The sequence below is a fragment of the Solea senegalensis genome, linkage group LG3, assembly GCF_019176455.1.
Source record: "Solea senegalensis isolate Sse05_10M linkage group LG3, IFAPA_SoseM_1, whole genome shotgun sequence".
Lineage (NCBI taxonomy): Eukaryota > Metazoa > Chordata > Actinopteri > Pleuronectiformes > Soleidae > Solea > Solea senegalensis.
The window spans coordinates 22,792,648-22,813,841 of NC_058023.1; the positions used below are offsets into that span (position 1 = coordinate 22,792,648).

The following is a 21,194-nucleotide window of genomic DNA, read 5'->3' on the forward strand; positions in this document are numbered from 1 at the left end:
GATCAAACCAGCAGGAGTAGAAAACACCGTAACAGTGTAAGCACTGAAAAGCGGCACCGGAGAATCAGCGTGATTATGTAAACAAACAACAGCAGAGACTCCACAGAGTCTCACTTTACAACCAAGAGTTTGTAAGCTACTTCTGCATATTTTTAAAGGTGATATTTACTTTAAAATGCAACATTTTTTTAGGCGAGGGGAAAAATAAAATCCTTTGTTTATGTTGGGTTCCATCTGTATTTACTCTGACACAGTGGTATCTACGGTGATGCTTACACTTGCGGAATCTCGCCAATGTTATCTTGATTTCGATACAAAGATAATGCACATAGAGCCTGTCATTGCAGAGATATAACAGGGAAGAAGAGGTTAAAGTCACGTAGGTTTCAAAGGGCAAATTCTGTGGCAGACATTGTTTTGAAACCATGGGACAGACAGTCAGAATGAAACTGATTTTTAGGATGACAGTCAGATGACAAGCTGTGCCTGGGAGGACAAAACAACAGAGCCCATCTTATTGTGAACAAGTTCATTCTGACCTGTTCCAGAAGCTCAGTAATTGTCTGATGTTGCTTCTTGAGATGCTTGTTTTATAACCACTCAGAAGATAGTCGATCATGTGGATCATGCGTGCGACTCATTAATCGTGTTAATGACCCACTTGTCTCTTCGCCTCGTGGTTTGAGAGCTATTTAATAGTAATTACAAATGAGGAGATGTGAAGATTAAATCTGAGGCCTCACAGATCTTCCACTTAAAGAAAATATACAACACGGCTATGTTCTATTTTGCTATTTACCCGAGGCTTATTGGTGTCTTGATGTCTATGACATGAATATGTCCTCATCATGTGACCATGGCTCCAATGTTGAGATTTAGTGGTTGACACTAGCCGTCAGTCACACAGATGCTCTTTCATATTTACAATTTACTAAATTAACATCAGGCTCTATTTAAGAAGACCTGAAATTATAGGGTCGCTCTAATCTCTCTCTGTATAGAGTCTGTGCCTTTGCTAAGGCCTAACATTAGTCTTCTTACTTAGGTTGTGCTCTCTACATTGCCTGCCTGTGCCATGACAAAGACTCTCCTCTCAGCACGGAGTCAGCCTTCACACATATGTGATTTCCTGTTTCTGAGCTGGGACAACCTGGATCCACACTTGGGTAGTCAGTAACCCACCACAACTAACAAGGAACTGTGGGGCTCTGAGGCTGGAAGCAGACAGTGCAAAACAAAACAAACACATTGGGCGAGGAGAGGATGGCGTACACGCGAGATGAAGAGGTCGTTCACTGAACTCTGACCCTTGTCAAGTTCCATTACTTCCCGACTTTTAACTGCGACCTTTAACATCCTCTTTCTAAATTAAAGATCTTTCTAATGAGAATTATTTCATAATTCCGACATATTGTCCTGGGATCAGTCGTGTGGTTTGTGCAGCGGAGAATTCCACAAAGTGTGGAGTTTTATGTGACTGTTGGACTTGTGGGGCTCAGGGAGAGTTACCCACGGTGCCAGGTTGGTAATCTGGACCATTAATCCAGGGAATACTACCATAACACACACATACACACTGAAGCAAGGTCAGTCTATTCCTGTGTCTGTGATTCTATTAGGATTGATGCTGGATTAGCGTTCCCTGATCTCTGTGGCTGAATTGGGATGGTTATTATAACCTAGTACTGCTCGGACCTATTCAGATCACACAGTTCTCAGTTGTCGGCCTGCCCCTCTATTCAGTCTTAGTTTCCCCGTCTGCTTCAGACCCCGTATCAGACCTGTGGACACGATGAGAATTTAAGTGCTGATGTGATATGAAGTGAAGTCGACTTAAATGTCACTCTGGAAAGCTTTTAGCAACAAATGCCACAAAGTGGTGGAGAAAAAGCAGAAAAAAACTGATGAACAAAAAAGGAGGGCAACTTGAAGCAAAAGCACAAACCACTGTTCAACGTGTGTGTGTGTGTGTGTGTGTGTGTGTGCGCGCGTGTGTGTGCGCCACAGCGGATCTTGTCAGATGTAGGGCATAATGGAAACCACATCAAAGTAACAGCGGATTCTTTTCCATTCACTCTTTGAGCAAAACCGCAGACATCCAACACCGAGGCCAGTCCTGTTTGGTCTGTCTGTCCTGTTGTGTGAGGAGATGAATGGACGCCGTCATGTTACGCTTCTTCATCTTCCTGTCACACATGGAATAAACAGGTGTTGGTCAAGACTGTTTCACTTGTTTACGCACTCAAACAGATGCACTCTGGAGACACAGATGCAGGGAGAGAATCCCATCGTCATCTCTCTTGTGGTTCCCTATGATCAGACTGGTCATAATTTATACCATATAGAACCAGAACTATACACGCTGCTTTACAGATGTTTCTGCTCAGGAGGGCGGTTGAGTTTAATTTGTCACAACAAAACAACAATAATGAACAAAGAGTGCATGAATGTATAGGCCAGGCTGTGCAGCAGTATAAATATCTCAACATCATGATTCTCAGTTCTTTATCCTTTGAGCATCATGTAGACCCTGCGTGTGTGTGGCACAAAGCTCACCCGTGCATGCATGTTCCCTGTGCGTTTAAAAACTGTCGCTTAGAACTTTTAGTTATCAACAAATCAACACACTACATTCGCTTCCATTGTTAAATGAGTTCACACATACATTAAGTCCGACTCTCTCTGTGTTTCTCAGTGTAGCAGTAACAAAAACACACTACAATCTCAGGAAGTACCTTGAGCGACAATTCTCCTCCTGCACGAGGCTCGGTGATCACAGAAAGCTAGGCATATTTGTTGAGTAGAGTTTTTGATGGAAAGAAGGTCAAAGGAAGTGACAATTTCCCTTCCTCCACTGTCTTGTCGGACAACTTGTGAATGTCATTTGTTCTAGTGTGGTTTGCTGACATGTGCTGCGCTTTTGCCGCAGCTGTACAGCAAATTTTCCCCTGGAGGACAATAAAGACAACTTTAAACTTGAACTTTCAGCTCTGTGCCGCCGCGGGTTCACGGGCCAAAACGTATTGACAGCTGCGTTCACTCATTCCAGCATGCGTGAAACACGAAGGCCCGGATAACCTTGGCTCGGCTCTGAAGATGCTCTGTAATTCAGGTCACCTGATGATACTGCTGTCACTGTGCTGAATTTGTGGGATTTGATGCAGACTTAAACCCAACTGCAAGCTAAAAGGGCTGTCTAGACTTTGAAAACAGTGAGATAAAATCATGTTAGGCTTTAAAACTCTTTCTTTTAAATAAATCTTTCAGAAAACACCCGACTTCATGGAACTTGATAGTTAATAGCTGTCTATTTAGAGTTGCAACATGAGATGGAAATATTCATTTCCATGAGTTTCTGGTGTGGCTCAGTCACAAAAACTATTTCACAAGTGCAGACACATAGTTACTGGTAGAGTGCAACCTCAAATCTTCTACTTCTACGACTACTTTCCTGCAGTCATCCTGCATTTCTTGGTGCTTCATCAGTCACTGGAATTGTGTGAAAGCATTTGCAGGAATGTGTTTCACATATGCACAAGATGCACGTGCAAGAACAAAAAAAAAAAACATCCAACGTGTTCAAACGTTGCTCCACAAAGTCCTGGAGGTAAAACAAAAAAAATAAATATGTGGTGCCTAATGTTTTCATCCAAAATACTAATAATAAAGATCAAGGTAAATGTGGAAAGTCAACAATGGCCACCCACAGCATCGTAGGACACTTGCGTTAGGCTGAGTCCTGTAGAAAGCATCTGCTTCTATTGCTTGTGTGCTTTGTCTGTAATCTTTGTCTCTCAGGTGAAGTTTTTTAGCAAATTGATGGACTCGCTGACTTCTGTCAAAAAAAAACACACAAAGGAGGTCAGAGTTGTTTTGAACCAAGGCGGTTATCAGCTCTACCACATCTGTCATTAATTACTAAGCAACCAGAAGCCTGGGAGCTGTGGAGATGACTGAGGTTGCTGCAGCGAATGAATGAAAACAAATTGAAAAGTGCTGCTTTTCCTCCACCGGAGATTCGCTGGTGACTCGTATCAAGACAGATATTTACGTCTCGATGCAGCGCAGACACATCCAGATTAACAGTGGATGTCTTGTTTATGTACCGAGACAAAATGGGAGTGACCTACAGAGTCCTGTTGGGAAACATTTTGCAAGCACTAAAACTGTCTTTAGAATTAAAAAATGACTTAAACATTGTGTCGTTAGATAAGAGCACCAGGAATAGCAATAGTTGACCAGAGTGTGTTATTTAGAAGTCCTGCCGCCCTCTGCGTTCAGACTCAGTGCAAGGTGTGTGTCCTCGCCTGTTTTCACTGTCAGATAAAGGAATGTGTACCTGTCGGTATGTACATATGTGCATACATGTAGACTCACACACTTAGTGTGCACAGCTGTCTGTTGTCGTTGTTCAACACACACAAGTTTGATCTGTGCATGCGACTCCTGCCACTTCCCATGCCAGCTTTGCACTGGCAAACATACACTTAAACATCACTCTCATGCACGCACACACACACACGGCATGCCTTTACATTTGCAACCACACTCGTGCAAAAACTAGTTTTCTCAAGAGATAATCACCACAAACGCAGATGACTCACATGGCTGGAGGCAGCGATACATTCAGAGGGTAGCTCGCTGTTACGACAGGAATTCTGCCCTTCCCTGCACTTACTTTAAAATCCCGGGGGTGAATAGAGAGTGAAGAGGGATGTGGAGGAAGACGACGAGGATGATCCGGCGGATCCGGCGGATCCGGCGGATCCGGCGGATGTGTGTGGAGCCTTCTTTTTCGCAAGTCCCACTCGGACCCTAAAGAAATTTGGAACAAATTGTGAAATACAAATTTAAAGGATTTGTCACCATCGCCCTCTATAGTGACATGGGAATAAGTGACATGAATATCTACAATGAGACAGAATTGTACACACAGAGCCAGTTTTCAAAAATATTTTCTTTCATGTCCCCATCATGACCTCGACACTCCTTTTGTTTATCTATTTTCAAACCAGTTCTTCTATCAAATGTCTATTGCATGCAAAATGTGTTGCACAGTTCTATTGATCATCTCTGCAAACACTTTCTGGATTTCTTTCCTCACCTTTTCTTCCCCACACAGAGCAACTAGGTGGGAGGTTGAGATTCAAAAACTTTTTTATGTAATCTTTTGGCTTTCCTAAGCCACATTTACACGTTGGTTTTCTATTTACAGTCATTTTAAGGACCACAAAAACCACCTGTAGATGTGTAATTACGATGCTGTCATCGAGCGTACCTTTGATTACAAGGAGAACTCCCTCGACGAGCAGTTGGCAATGAAAGACTTTTATTGATGACTTCAGCAGTTGAGTATTGATTATTTTACGACCATGTTGATTATTTATGAGCGACACACGTAAATACAGCATACAGAATGACGTCATGCTCTCATGCTGTAATATCTGGAGTCACTTGGACAGTATTAGGGCTCAGACTTTGCCATGTCAAAATCCCTCTGCAGGATTTGTTGGTTGGGGATACTGCTCGCTAAGCCCCATCACTAAGTGCCCTGACTGCATCATCACGGGGGTCTCCACGGCAACTGCCATGCTCACCATTCACGTCATGGTCTCTAACTGATATAGCTTTAAGTGTCCTGAGGTAGCAGGTTTAGACAAATAGGTTAAACAAATGGGTCAGGGCTGTTTTTATTTTGTGCTTAGTGGTGACCAGGAGTCATTTTGTGCCAGAGGTTCTACTGAGTTGAGACTCCAGAAGGTTGTAGAAGGACTGTGCAAAAGTCTCAGGGCACCAACAGTTTTGTTGTCTTTATGTCGATCAAATTCTGTGATCATTGGCTTTCGGATTTGAACGATGTGACTGAAAGTTGGTCTTTAGTGAGCTGTCGATGAGTTTGATTAATAAAAACATGTCCCTTTTCACAGCTGATATTTGACATAGTAGTTAGATAGCTATTAGTACAAGTTTAAGGACTGAATGAATGAAGCTGGATCTAAATTTATAGAAGTACCGTGAAGATTTTTAATCACAACTGTGGCATTAGTTTGATAGCTCACACGACATGTAATACTTACTTATAATGTCCCTCTTATTCCGTTTTACTGAGCTTTTTTGATGTTGTTTTGTTAAATCTATCCGGTCTGTGTCATTAGAGTGTTTCTAACTCTATTTTGGAAAAACATTTTGGTGTTATTTTGAAGAATAGTCATTATACCCCATAAAGTAATAAATTTTTCCTTTAAACCTTTTTACAAACAGTTATTTTTGACTACAGTTCTGATTGTTTTTGTCCTCTCCGCTGCACCAAATCCACCAGTTTGATCATCTCTGGTCTTCACATTCATTTTGAAACAAAATGTGTTGAAACAAAAAATGTAATAGGCACAAGAATCCTGGAATTTGGCTCAATTTCATGGTTACTTGTTGTTGTTGTTTTTTATCATTCGACTCCCCTTATGGTGTTTTCATTGTGTAACTGACCCTTAAAACCTTAACTTTGTCTGTCTTTTTTATCACAGAGCTGCATAAGCGTGGCCTTAAATACGTGTTTCCACAAAGTGTTGTTGTTGTTCTTGAATGGGCCAAGAGGCATGTGACCGGAGGGTCGCCAGTTCAAATCCTTGCATGGATCAAAGGTTGGGGTGACCCTGAGCAAGACACCAAATCCCCCATTGCTCCCCAGGCACACATAAGCGCTGCCCACAGGTCTCGCACCCGGCTCGTGTGTTCACGACTGGTGTGTAAAAAGGATGTAGGGTTAAATACAGAGGTCAAATTCACTATCAGTACTTCAATAAATAAATAAATCGAATTCTACTTGAAGTATATGACATGACTAAACGTTGGCATTTCACAGCTGGAGACAGCGCTTGGTAAGTAATGGTAAACACGTCGGCTAGATTAGTCAGTAAACAGCTGTTAATGTCAGCGTGCGCTAATGGCAAATATTTCTGAAGCCCTTTTAAGACTTTTGGGTTGAAATAGCATGTTTGTTTTCCCTGCTGGGATTTAGGAGATCACAGAGGAGTCAGCGGTGACATGTACAGTCCGGCCTGCTCTGCCTTCATGTGTCATCAGGTTGGGATGACTCCAGAGAGTGAGATATTTTTGGGGATTGAAGGTAACGCCAGTGCTCTCCTCCTGCTCCACATGCAACGGTGGATGTCTAAATAGTTCACGTCATGTCGTCTTAGCCCGACAGCCTGAACAAAAGCATAATCTCCCTCCAGGCCCACGGTCGGTACAAAAGGGACACCATTAAAGGTAAAACGCAATAAAATCTTCAGGACGATACTGTTATTGAAGTTAATTTTATTTGGTCGATTTCTGCAAGTTATTGTCTGTGTCCGCGAGGCTGGAGTTAAGTCACGAGATCGTAATTTGTTATCGGGACAAATACATTTGTTTGAGCGTTTCGTGACGCCGGCTGTTCTTCCTCATTATTAAATTCACTGTGGATATAGAAATTCTTGCCAAGGAGAATAAAAGACTGGGTCATATGTGTCTGATCTTATTTTCTCCTCATCGCCTTTTCTTTCCTTTTGAAGCTCTAAATGCCTTATTAAGCGATGCTGCCGGTGGATTAGCAGGCTCCAGGCCAGGCACAGTTCAGAGGTTCAACAGTGATTTGCTGTTTTCATACCAACCTCCCGTCTCTAATTGTTTTATTATTTCTCTGCGATAGCCTTGTTTTCCTTTCCTCATGTTTTATTTTCAGTTTCCCTTCTTCCGCTATGGTTTTTTTTCAACAGTATTAACTGTTTCAACCATGGTCTACTTACTTACTTTCCCTTCCCATCCCTCCCTATTTGCTTGGTGAGCCATATTTGATATGTAGGCTTCAAGTCTTACTGGAATTTACCAGCCCACTTCTTACAATAAAAACTACAACTGCAGATCTTAAGCTGACGAAGGACAAATGTCGGTGCTACAGATGTAGTTTTTGTACCTTAAAGCTGGGGCAGGCATCTTAGTTTGTTGTGATCCGAGAGAGAACTTGATTTTTCGCTGTTTTCAGTCTTGGGTAGATCTGGCCTGAGACGGCAGGACGTACCCAACACATATAAGATTTCAGAGAGAGAATATTCTTCTGTTGGCTGTTATACCAAGCAGCTGTGAATGTATATTTCTTTGGTGGAAAGGTTGATACGTCAGCATTGGAAATAATAAAACACAAATGGGTCAAAAATGGTCTGTCAGAGCAGGTACTAGAGGTTATTGAAACTACTCTTTAAAGGCTTATTCTATGGCTACTTTTTTATATTTAAGTAATTACACTTTTATACAAACATACGTATGGGTATAATTTGACAATAAACCCTGCTTTAACTGTCTTTCTGGCAATCTTGCCCAGTATAGCTTTAAGTTCATTGCCCCCATCGCCTGAACTGGATCTGTAACTGCTCTGTAGTGGTTCTGCAAATGAAGTCCAGACCATTGCTCAAGGTCAAGGATGAACAGAGGTCCCAAATGCTTTGAAACTTACTTCATTTGAATCATTTCCTGAGTTGGGATTATTATTTTTATTAATGAGATCAATATAAACGCTGTACTAAGAAGCTTTTTTTTTTTTCACACACATGTGAGCAGGCTGTGTGTGTGTGTGTGTGTGTGTGTGTGTGTGTGTGTGTGTGTGTGTGTGTGTGTGTGTGTGTGTGTTCCCTCCAGGTCAGTCATGGTAAATGATCTGTGTTTCTATAGTTTGTATAGTTGGTTGAAGCGTCTTGCCCAAGGACACATCTGCACACAGACTAGAGAGCGGCCTGGGTTCAACCACTCCCCGGCCTTCCGATTAACATACACGACTCTACCCACTGAACCACAGCATAATAATACACTGTTCACAGTAAAGAGTCTTAACACAGGAAGAAATGTTTAGATTTAAGTTACATTTTAAATTTTGCTGACAAATATTTCACCCTGAATTAAAAGAACAAGCTTGGGTAGGCCACTGCTTAGCTAAATGTTCCACTATGCTCACACACTATAAGCACTCATTTAAACTGCCAATCACTGTGCACTTAGTGAGTCTGCATCAAAGAATAAAAAGCAAATAAAAAAAAAGTCTGCCAATAGCATGCATCTGTCAGTCAGACAGACAGACAGACAGACAGACAGGTGGGTGACTGTTGAGCTCTAACATGCCACTGCCAGTAAAACAGCATGTTTCCTCTCATGCCCTTTACAATCTGGAGTTCACCAGGATAGAGTGTGTGCAATTATTTGTGACATTTTATCACCACCACACCCTGATGAGCCTGCATTTCATCTGCAAACACACACACACACACACACACACACACAGACTCACAACAGTTGCATCACACTGTCTAACGTGAGTCTGTCATTCATACTTATGCGTAATTTGTGTCAATATTTATGTCATGAAAGTATTTTTCAATAAAGTAGTACTCCGGACTGCGAGTTCCATGGTTTTCACATTTACGAGTAAAAGTCAAAATATTTAGACGTCTAAGAATTGTTGGGGCTTGCTGTGTTCGACTGCAGAAGTATTAGACGTGTGTGTTCGCCTCGGAGCAACGGGGGCCGCTGCTGAGGTTTAGTGTTTATTTGAGTTGGCCCACACTTCTGTACAGTCTATGACTTTTATAATCCACGGTGAAGACGAAAACAACCACTGATCGGTGCACACGCACACAATTAAAAAGAAAAAAAATCAAACACACTGACAGGAGTGTTGTTTTTGAGGCTCTTAGGCGTGTATAAACACACACAAAAGACGCCGTTCATCACTCTTTTTTCGGTCCTTTATCTTTTCCGTGTGGTTTACATGGGCCACGTCGCTCTAAAGTCAGCAGACGTGATTCGAACTACACTTCCTCAGACCGCCGCGCAGAACCGACAAACTAACGAAGCACATGCAAACTCGGACTCTTGCCGCACGTTTTGGTACATCAGTCCTGATGAAATATTTACATTTTACAGACATATAAAAGACTGCTGCACTGGTGCCTCTGCGCGTTCAAAGTTAACTGAATTGTTATCACGACTTTGCAGTGAGACAGTTGAGCAGGGAGCTACAGAGAAACGTACAGATGATATAGAGCATGAGAGCAGGAGGTTTTGGTGATGAAGAACAAATGAGATTATATGATGAGGAGACTTTGATTGATGTTGGTGCACTAATAGTGACAAAAGATGACTTATTTTTTGAACCTGACATCACAAAGGTGTGGGAGGAGCTTTCAGCTGATCATCTGACAAGCAACTTTTTGCATAAAAAAGGTGCTTGAAATACAAGAGGGAGTTAATGCTGCCATGTTCTTACAGTGACCAAACAATAATACACCTGGAACAACATCAGACATAAAATGTCCCTGTTGCCTCTCCAAGATATGGATTGTACTGTAGTATACAGTATACTGTATGCATAGCTCGAAACTATTCTAGTATTTAAATGCAACAAGGCCTTGGAAGGATTTGTTAACATGGTGTATTGTAAGCATTATGGATGTCCCTGGTTGTCAGCTTTTTTCATCCCAAAACGACCTATGTACCAGATTAGGACACGATAACGGCAGATATTCAACAGTAAGCAGATCTGGTGTAACATAGATGTAAAGTGCACCATTCAAAACAGACCCACTGTCAGTAAACGATATAATCTTCCTGTGTTTGTGTACATGTCAATAAACTGCAACCAAAATGGTGAAAATATCACTTTTGATAACAGTTTATATTCTGAGTAAACCAAGGAAAAGTGTTGCTGTTGAGATTGAGATCAGGATTTGGTCATCCCTAATATCAGCATTCAAAGCATAGCAAGTTCTGCATCATCATCATCATCATCATCCTCCCTACATGTACTTGTGTGATATTGGATTTGCTTGTGTCAAAAGAAGAATCATTTCCTGGTGTCAGCTTGGTCCACTCTCAGCAGTGTTGCCCAAACAAACACAACACACACCCTTGAAATCCCTTTAATCCTACGAAAAACAGAAGCTTATGTCCCACTTGTCTGATAATGTCTGACGGTGTCTTCATAACAATCCATGATGCCATGGTGCTTGACCTAGACTTCATCATGAAACACTCAGAACTCCACTGGTAACCATCCATCGTAGCACCGTGACACTGCAGACAAAACCTGCAGGAGCTCAGAGACACCACCTTCTTCATCAGTGTGTAGGTTCTCACTGACTGCATTGAAAGAAGAGCCGTAGTTTTTTGCAACTGTATCCTCAGGGCACTGCTTGCATCTCATATTCCTTTGACTCACACTTTTTTGGACCCTTTCAAATGCATTTATGCACATTCTTCACGAAAGCAGCTCTGAGCTTTGACACCGGCCTGTAGCGGCCGCGGTGAGCGCGTGAGACGTGGAACCAAACGGCAACATTTTCTGCAGAATGTTATTTAGAACGAGCAGTTTGGTAGCAGAGAGGGCGACACGTACACATAGATATGAGGATATAGAACAATAAGAGGATAAAGGGAGGGTTGTGTTAGTGAGTATTATTATTATTATTATTTGACACTATTATTTTGCACTTCACAAAAGGATTTTAAGTCCATATTGACAATGTAATACAACTCTTAGCAGTGTGTTTTGCATGGGAATCCAAGAACTGCAAAGAAAGTTTTAGAATAAGTTGATTTCAAATCAAAAGAAGTGTAATAAGCCTCTTCTCCGTTTCATACAGGCTGTGTCTTAGGGTTGGGCTGATGAGTGATCTAAACGTGTGACACCGGGCAACTAACTTTCATTTGCTAATCACTTGTGTTTCTTTCTTACCTTCCCTTCCCTTCCTTCCATCCTTCTTCCCTCCCTTCCTTCCTTCCATCTCCCTGCTGTACCCTCTTCTTTGTTTTCACATATTTGGCACAAAGGCCCTGCAGACAGTCTCTTGCAACCACTTCACTTCAGATTTAGATTCAGATTCAGAACATTTTATTGGCCCCAGAAGGGCAGTTCATCTGTAGCTTCCCACACAATCATACGTTCTCACACACTCATTCATGACATACAGGGACACAGATGAAACGACAGCGAGAGTAAAACTGACCCCGACCCGAGCTGAGTTGTTTGATAGCTGCGGGAACAAAAGATTCAGATGATCTATTTGTTCTGCTCAGGGACAAAAGAAACCGGCAACCTGAGGGTAGAAACTCAAACTCCGATGCCAGGATGTGATCATGATCGTTAATAATGTTTTTGGCCTTGATCTCCCCAGAGTGAGCACCGGTCTCTATGCCTGACCCCAGTGATTTTGCAACAGATGTTTATACTGCTGCTATAAGAATATAAAAAAACTGATATGATGTAGGACTTGATGAAAAGTATATTTGTCAGAGAATCATGACAATACACACATTTAAGAGTAATGTAATACATCTGCAAATGTGAAACCATGTTGCGGTCCCTATATTATACGTCTGTTAATATCAAATACATGACATCCTTCATTTTTAATTTATAGCAATTAAACAAAATTGGCTCATTTCAGGGTGTGTCCTTTTTTTTACAGTTACATCAGTTACATTAATTGGTTGCTAATGGCCTTAAACACACACTGCAGCATGTCTGTGCTTTGTTTTTGCTTTGTTACCCTGTGGGATGTCGCTGAAGTGACAGCCCCGGGGGGGTGTGTGGACTCAGAGACGAGCAGTCTGGTCCTTTTCTTATTTAATTAGAGGGTTGGAGGCCGACAGTCTAGGAACGGTCCCATCAAGCCCTGACCTGTCCTCTGCGCCTTTACCTGTGTGTCACTGACGGCATGTGAAACACATCAGCACTGAGCCACCGAGTGACATGTTTTACATGAGGGTCAGTTGCTCCACACTCTTGTGATCTACAGCCAGAGGGTCTTTTGTGTCTTCAGGCTTAGACTAGGTCTACAGTCGTGTTCCTTGTCTGTGGAAAACCGCTTCACATTTCCGAGTCAGACACAGACACAGAAAGTATGAACCGGACCCAGATTCTACTTCTACATCAAACCACACATTATTGTTGTTTGGTTACATTGTGATGTGAGCAGGACCCCCTTCCTGTCGATTCACTCCGGGGATCAGTTGTTGAAGTTTGTCCATCAGGCTCACTTTTATTTTCCATAAAAAGGCCCAGTGTGTAGGGATTAGCTGCCACTTCAAAACACGAACCGAGACGAGACCAATCTGCTAATATAGCGTGGAGGTGAAATTACAGAGACAAATAGTCCTTTAACAATCACATCCGCACCAACTGTTGAGAATCCTAATGCAACAAAACCGGCGTTTTTGGTTTGTCAATTCAAATTCACCACAAACATTTCAAAAATCGTGTTTGTTTGGACAAATGTGTAAATGGACAGAAATAAATTATGGCATTTAAAATCACCACATTGGCTTTCGGAAAAAGAAAAAAAAAAACACGACATGATTTGTAAACCACAAAAATAACTTAAGCAGAAGAAAACACGTTGTAAAAAAACAGATGTGTGTACAACTCTTTGCCATCTTTGCCATTGGCAGTAAGAAACCATATTTCCTGCCACTGGAAAAGCAGGCGGAGACGTACAATGGGGCATAGGAAAGCAAATCAAGTAGTTTAAGGCATAAGATTCAAAGAAAGATTGTTCTTGTTCCGTCTTGTTCCATTTCTTTGTCCGGGAATTTGTGTGATTGGTAATCTGCCCCGGAGCGATCGTTTTAGATAACTGGTCTGGTTCATTGGCACCAGAAATTGCCAAGAACAATTCAGTCAAGTTCATATTCAATTAAAGGGAGTCACATGGAGAGTTGTGCTGGTGATGGGGAGGGGGGGCGGTGAAGCCCCAAAAACCCGCCTTTTTCAGTTCTGAGACTATTTTCAGGCCACAGTAGCATCTGAATGTCACATGAAAAATATATCTTCCTTGAGCAATTATCCATTTAAGTGTGAAGCACAGCGCTCAGAGAATGTCTTGTAAACACGCAAACTGCTGTGTCAAATCAACCCTGTTTGTATTTAAGGGGCAAATTGGGTTTAAGGAAAACTGTAGGGAAAAAAACGGGCTCCTAATAAGGAAAGATGCGCTTTTCTTGTCCTGAACATGACTGCACTGAATTGCTGATGACCTGGAGATGAACAATGTGAGGAATCCCATGAGAGTTCCCTCTGGGTTTTAGATGTTTCTCCTTGTCCAGACCTGTTGCTCTTCTAATTTTCCATATTTACACTCCATTTACTTCTGGAGGTCACGAACAAGCTCTGGATTGGACTCAAAGAGGCTGCATTTTCGGTGACCACAGCGGATTGCGCGATTGACAGTTAATGCTGCTTTTAGTGGGTCCGGGAGATGTCGTTGTCATTTTAGAAGAAACAAGGCTGACGACTAGGTTGGAACCTCTTCTGCTGCCTGTTTGAGCCAACAGCTGCTTCAGCGAGGGCAGAGATTTGCACGGTTGGAAAGAATAATGGCAAACTCTGGAAGTGTCGTTACTTCACAAGGAAGAGTGACTTAGATAAAAATGTACCCAGATAAATGTAAGAAATTTAAAATGGAGTAAATGTCACTGCGTTACATATTTAAAAGCAGTCAAACATGCACTGGTATTTAAATGTATAGTATGACTGTACTAGGTGGAATATCAAACTGCAATGTATATATAATTTTTAGCTTCAGTTCATTATTTACTATATATTAGAAGTGGAAGTGTTGCCTCATGATATGCCATCAAAGTATTAACTAAGAATTGTTTTGAACCTTTATGTACTGTTTTTTTTTTTCTTAGAATAGTACAATAATCTGAAATCAGGGAAAAACTGAGTGTTTAAAATTGCGTCTTTTGCCAATTGCGTTGATTTCAATTTAGTGTTTACTACTTCATCTAGCAATGTTAAAGCTTGGGTAAGAAACACGTGTTTGAAGGATTGATCAATACTTCTATCAGAATAATGAAAATCAGGTGATCTGAGAGAGAACGAACTAATGTGCACGTCCTCGAGGCTCTGTTTTCAGCCTGGGACAGAAGGGCGATCATAGGGCCGCGCTCACAGAGAGATCGCTTTCACTACATTCATCTTTTACTCGTCTGTGTGTTGTTATGTGTAACTGCCCTGTCTGCCTTTAATTGCCCCCTGGGGACAAATAAATTGAATTGAATTGAATTGAAATGGATTATTATTCTCCTCAGCAGCTGCGCATATACAGCCCTTTGGTTTAAAAGTCACACCATTTCCTTACAAATCTGTTCCAGCTTAAAGCTACACCACTCAAACAGCCGTCCTATTTGTATCTTGAAAAAAAAACATAATGAGACAATTATATAAGAAGAAGAATATATTATCCCTTACATTAGTGTATAATCTATTCAACATTAAAATAATTAGTTTTTTGTTGTAGAATTAGCCTTTTATATGTACTCTAGTCAATGACCTCGTCATCTTGTGCGGCCATGTTTCACCGCAGTTATCTGACACACGAGTAAATCTCCGTCTCAGTCTCACCATTATAGGTTTCCCAAATTCTTACACACTGGACCTTTAACAGCAGAATAAAGCAACACGACAACAAAGCGACAAAATCAAAATTGATGAATAGATCATTGTCGTTGTCGCTGTTCTTCTGATCTTTAAAATGATCACCACTTAGACCCAGCATGCACCTGTTGGTCAAGGATAACAGAATCTGTCCTTCGTTGTCACCGTGCCATATGTGTGTGTGTGTGTGCTTTCATAATGATTTCCTGACAATCTGTTCTCCCTTTGGATGCAGTTTTTTGTATTTAATTCCGTCCCTCAGTAGCATTAACATCTGTCACTCTCTCACTCACTCACTCACTCACGACATTCAGGGACTCATTCCTGAAACTTAGTCTGTATGTTAAATCAAAACTTTTTAATGTAATTGGACTATTCTTGTCCCAGTATACAAATACTTTTTAAAAAAATTTTTCAAAGTGTGTCTACGTCACTTTATCTAGTAACAATTTACTCCCTTTCACCTTGTTCGTGAATCAGGTGTTTCCTTTATTTGGATGGATTTCGATCATAATCTTCTTTTTCTGTGTACCAGCATCATCTATTAATTCTGGGGGCTAGAATATGCACAACATGAGGTCAGTTTGGGGCTAGTTAAACATCAGTAGAAATCTGACTCCCAACTGCGTTATCTGGATGTATAAGTCTGGTTTTAGTCGGATTAACAAACCGTGTGAATGTGACACCAACTCCTAATTATAATCCGAACTCTAATCTCACGTTATTGTTATTATTTCTTTCTTGTCCTTGTTTGTCAAGCATGATAATACAGAGCAGCGCAAACACACATGTACACGCTCATTATCGCTTTGTACACAGAGCAAATTATTGCTCAAGGCACAAGCCCCATTTGCCTCTGCCATGCACCCTGAATGTCAACATCATAAACGACTACAGTGAGGGGCTTTTATGATCGGGATTATGCCAGCAGGAGGATAAATTCATTTGTCTGACTGCATGCCGTTTCATGGGCGGGGCACCTGATTTATAAAGAGATCTTCATTCATGTGCTTGGATTTAATAACCCGGGCAGAAGGAAAGATGAGTGAAAAGACAAAGGTTGCGGTGAGTGTCGTGATTTTGACTTTTATAAGAAAGTTTTGCCCATTTTAAGGGAGGTGGACCAACATTGATGTTGGCCGGAATATTTGAAATCATTTTTACTTCATTTGGAGGGTAAACCTGGTTTTAGGGGAGTTGTGTCTAAAGATTTAGCACAGTCTTCTAACATGTAAGCCCAGATGAGTGCTGTTTTATTATTATTATTATTATACCTGTGATAAAGCTCAACATCCCATCGTATGCGACAATGGACAAGTATTTAATAAAGATTTAGATAAAACTATGTATGTGTACATGGATTTTTACAGAAGATGCATTTATTTGTAACATCAACAGCAAACTCCAGTGACTTTTGTGCAGGAGTGGTTATACACACACACAGTAAATGATGCTGGTATCTACTTTTGTAATGTAACTGGCATAGAATGCATATATGTTCCATTTACATTTAAGAAACAATTTATTAGACTGGACTGCTTGGATTATGAAAAAAAAAACGGCTATAAAAAAACTATACATTATGGGCACAGTATGTTCTTTACATTTTTATTCAAGCCGAGACGTTTTTATTGCATGCACATTTATTTTAAACCTATACTGCTTTATATTTACGCACAACATGTGGCTGCCAAGCATAACCATAAAGCTACTGAGTTGAAATCCCTCAATTCCAGCGGGTTTTACCCTCAGTCAATCAGCCTATGAACACAAAGCTTTTGCTGACAAAGAGAAGGAAAATGTTAACACATGTTACATATGTTCAATTATTTTTGCGAACTGAACCTCTCAGAATTGTGAGTGAATTCCCCTGACACAGCCCTACCTTGTGATAGGTTTTTGTTGTTTTGCAGAACCACTCTTTGTCTGATTGGTAAGATGCGATACACCTACGATCAATTATAAAACAGACCGGCGTTTCTCTAATGAGCTCACAGTATTATATTACAGCAATTATTCAGTTAACGTCATCATGCTCCCATCACTACTCATGTGCTATTTGTTAATTCTTTTAACCACTTAGACACAACCACTTGATGTCCTGAAATGCACTCACATCTTTGTCTCCAGAGTTATATTCCAGGAATGCCCTCCTTGTTTTAGACCAGCCAGGGCTAAAGAATTGAAAAGCCACAGGATTATTGCAATTGGTTGACTTCTATGTTGCATAGCAGGCTAAATTGTCCTTACCATTTCTGCTCCCTCAAGGGATCCCCCAAGGCATGGTACTGGGACCTCCTACACCCAAATTCAGTTACAGTTAATGCTCATCTGGGTGCATCTACTTGTGCACAGTGGTTTGGGGTTTATGTTCTTTCTCAGCCATCCCAGTCGAGCAATGTGATATTGCCATCTAATGATCCTAATGATGACTCGTCTCTTCTCAGAGCACCTCTTCTCCAAAGGCCTCACCCCAACATGCCTATGTAACACTTACTGTCAACATTTGGTGCATTTCTTTACCATAACTTCTCCACTACTTGCCTCAAGGTGTTAGTGTGTGTAAATGGGGCAGATGAAGCACGTTAACACAGCTGGTGTAACACAGTGTATATCATGATTTGAATTCTCCCTGTTTACTGTATTTAATGATAACATAGCCCTTAAAAGTGTGTCTCTCTTTGTCTTTTCAGATCTTACAGGTGAATCTAGTGATGTCCATCCTGCTGTATGTGATGGTCCTCGTGTACCTCTATGGTATCCAGGCAACCAACATGGATAGCAGTCACCAGGGGCAACAACAACAGCAGCAGCAGCAGCAGCAGCCAAGTCCTGACACGTTAAACTCTCTTATCATCCAGCTGCTTCAGGCTGACCTGATGAGGGGGAAGACCAGGGGTAACCAGAGCCAACAGGGTAAAAGCAGGGACATGGAGCCCCAAGATACACTGCCTCCTCTTCTCAATAACAACTTTCCCTTAGAGGACCAGGGTGATGTCGAGCCGTGGGGAACGGGGGGTCACGGTGGCGGGAGCAGTGACGGGATGGTGGACCAGCAGGTGATTATGTTGAACTCAGACTTACTCAGGCAGCATAAGCGGTACAACTCACCCCGGGTGCTGCTGAGCGACCGACCACCACTGCAGCCTCCACCGCTGTACCCCGCGGATGACTTCGTGAGCAGCGGTCCAGAAGGCGGACCGGTGGGAAACAAGACACGAAAGAAGCGCTATGCTGAGCACAGAAGCTACCGTGGGGAATATTCTGTGTGTGACAGTGAGAGCCAATGGGTGACTGATAAAACCCAAGCAGTGGACACTGGAGGGAACGCGGTTACCGTCCTGGCTAAAATTGATACCACTTCCACGCGGGAGATTAAGCAGTTCTTTTATGAGACACGCTGTCGGACCCCGAGGCCCTTTAAGGGTGGCTGCAGGGGCATTGATGACAAGAACTGGAACTCACAGTGCAAGACCACGCAGACGTTTGTGCGAGCACTGACGCAGGTTCACAATTTAGTGCGTTGGAGGTGGATACGCATAGACACTTCCTGCGTCTGTGCTTTGTCAAGAAAACGTCACAGGACGTAAACAGGACGAGACAAACTCCGCTGGGAACTACCTGCATGGAATTTACTTCCAAAAAAAAGATTTTGGCTCCTCTTCCTCATGCTCACCACCACAAGGTTACGTGTCATGGCGGTTTAGAGTAAGATTCTGCTATAAAAATGATTCTTCTACAGGAGAAACCTTGGGTCCATTGAAATGACATTTCACTTTAATGTGCTGCATATCCACAAACCAGTGCAGCTTTGCTGTTACGGGAGAACTCGTTTGAGACGGGCATGGAGGGAGGGCGCGAGCGTGATGGAGGACATATAAATTATTTAAATTATATGAAATGCATGTATTTTATACATGTTAATCTATATATATATGATGTATGAAAATATTTGTGTTATTTATTGAAAGACGTCTTCTCAAAAGGCAAAAAAATCTCTAAAAAAAAAAATAATGAAACAAGCTATGAACTCATTTTGAGATTGTTTTATGGAGCTGGGCTGCAAAGGTGCTTCACAGTGAGACTTTACATGTGCCTTGACCAGTGTGGAGGCAGAGCGTATAGGACACTGTAACTTACAGACAACAGTTGCAGGGGCCTGTTCTGTCAATGCACTTGAAATTCTTCGCATTACCACTCTGAGAGTCAGATATTTATGGTAAAGTCTTAAATTACAAGGATTTCTGTGACTGAGATTTGTGACCAAATGTAAACATGTACACTGCATTCACAACTGACCATACTGTTATGCTGTAATACACATTATATTTATTCATTCCACTCGTGGACAGTGTGAAAAGAAAAGAAAAAAAAAAAGAAAAAACCAGAGGTTGCTCTTGTTACATCTGCTGGCAGTGGCAGAGATTCAAGAAATTCCATTTGTTTGTTTTCCTCAGGCCACCTTGATGCTATTCACCACATTTTAATTGTGAGTTGTTTTTGTGTCTTCCTATTAATAAAAACCTATATTTCTTAAAGTTGGAAACATTTCATTATCAATCTTTCAGTTGCTGAAAGACAGAAAAGAAGATAATGGCCGGTCACGTAGTTGTGCAGCAGCAACCATTGCTGAAGCCACCACACTCTGCTAAATCTTGTGTTGGAAAAGAGAGATGGGTCCATTTATCTGCTTTGCTGCTGGGTAAAAACATGTTTCCTTTCAGATTGTTAGCCTGTGCTTTTTACATGTTCACTTGAGAGTCTGACTAAACTAAAATATAACCCCTTTTCACATAATTGCAGCTTCTGGTGATATTCTGTATATTTCCTACTCATTGAATTCCATTAAAAGCCAACAATGATGTGATTCCAGTCACAAGTACCGATGTATAGCCAACATGACTTATCTTATTCTCTGTGCCATAGGCTCTGGTTGGTCTAAAAGCTATTAAAACACACTGGCAAGCCACAGTAATGCCCTGGCCAATGTATTTCTTGTTCATTATACGTTTCACTAAATGCCACAATATCGCATCTATTAAAACATCTACCAAATCCAGCATTTGCATGGTTTTAGGAAATTATTAAGCTTATTTTCTAAAGAAATTAATCCCTAGAAGACAGCTGATTATCTAATTTCCCCACAGGGATTAATAAAATGTTCTGATTCTCTTTATCCCCCACAGGAGGGTCGCTGGGGGTGCTGTGACAATCTCAGCTGACATAGAGCAATAGGCGGGGTACACCCTGGACAGTTCACCTGTCCATCGCAGGGCCACATATAGAGACAACCATTAAACCATTCACTCTCACATTCACACCTATACAGTCAATTTAGCGTGTCCAATTTACCTAATCCTCATATTGCATGTTTTTGGATTGTGGGAGGAACATGCAAACTCCATCCATGCACAAAGGCCCTAGTTCCGATCAGGTCCCAGGTTTTCTTGGTGCAAAGGCACTAACCGTGTGGCCCAGTATTAAATGTATTATTATTATTTTTTAAATTAGGTCAGTGGTGAATAGATTATTCAACAGACGGTGCATGTCTGTACACAGTGAGACTCAGACTCGAGACTCGATCCTCCAGCTGCTTCACATCATTTCACTCACACTGCAGAAAGTGATGTTCTTAAGCGGAGGGCACAAATCAATTATCTGTGGGACTAATATGGAACGGATGCAGGAAATATCCAGGGACTTTAACAATGGCACCCGTTGTCTGCAGCAC

General features: G+C 41.5%; 1 protein-coding gene and 1 long non-coding RNA gene across 2 annotated transcripts in view; one reads left to right on the forward strand and one right to left on the reverse strand.

Annotated features, from left to right (window-relative positions):
• The window catches only part of ntf3 (neurotrophin 3), a 34,020-nt gene extending 13,498 nt beyond the window's left edge, over positions 1 to 20,522 (forward strand). Inside the window, exon 2 of the mRNA XM_044021551.1 lies at positions 18,157 to 20,522. Coding sequence (XP_043877486.1) covers positions 18,157 to 19,053 — 897 coding nt within the window. The 3' untranslated portion in view covers positions 19,054 to 20,522. The remainder of the gene's footprint in view (positions 1 to 18,156) is intronic.
• LOC122766575 overlaps positions 4,753 to 21,194 on the reverse strand; it is a 43,651-nt gene continuing 27,209 nt past the window's right edge. Inside the window, exon 3 of the long non-coding RNA XR_006360090.1 lies at positions 4,753 to 4,815. This is a non-coding gene — a long non-coding RNA (uncharacterized LOC122766575). The remainder of the gene's footprint in view (positions 4,816 to 21,194) is intronic.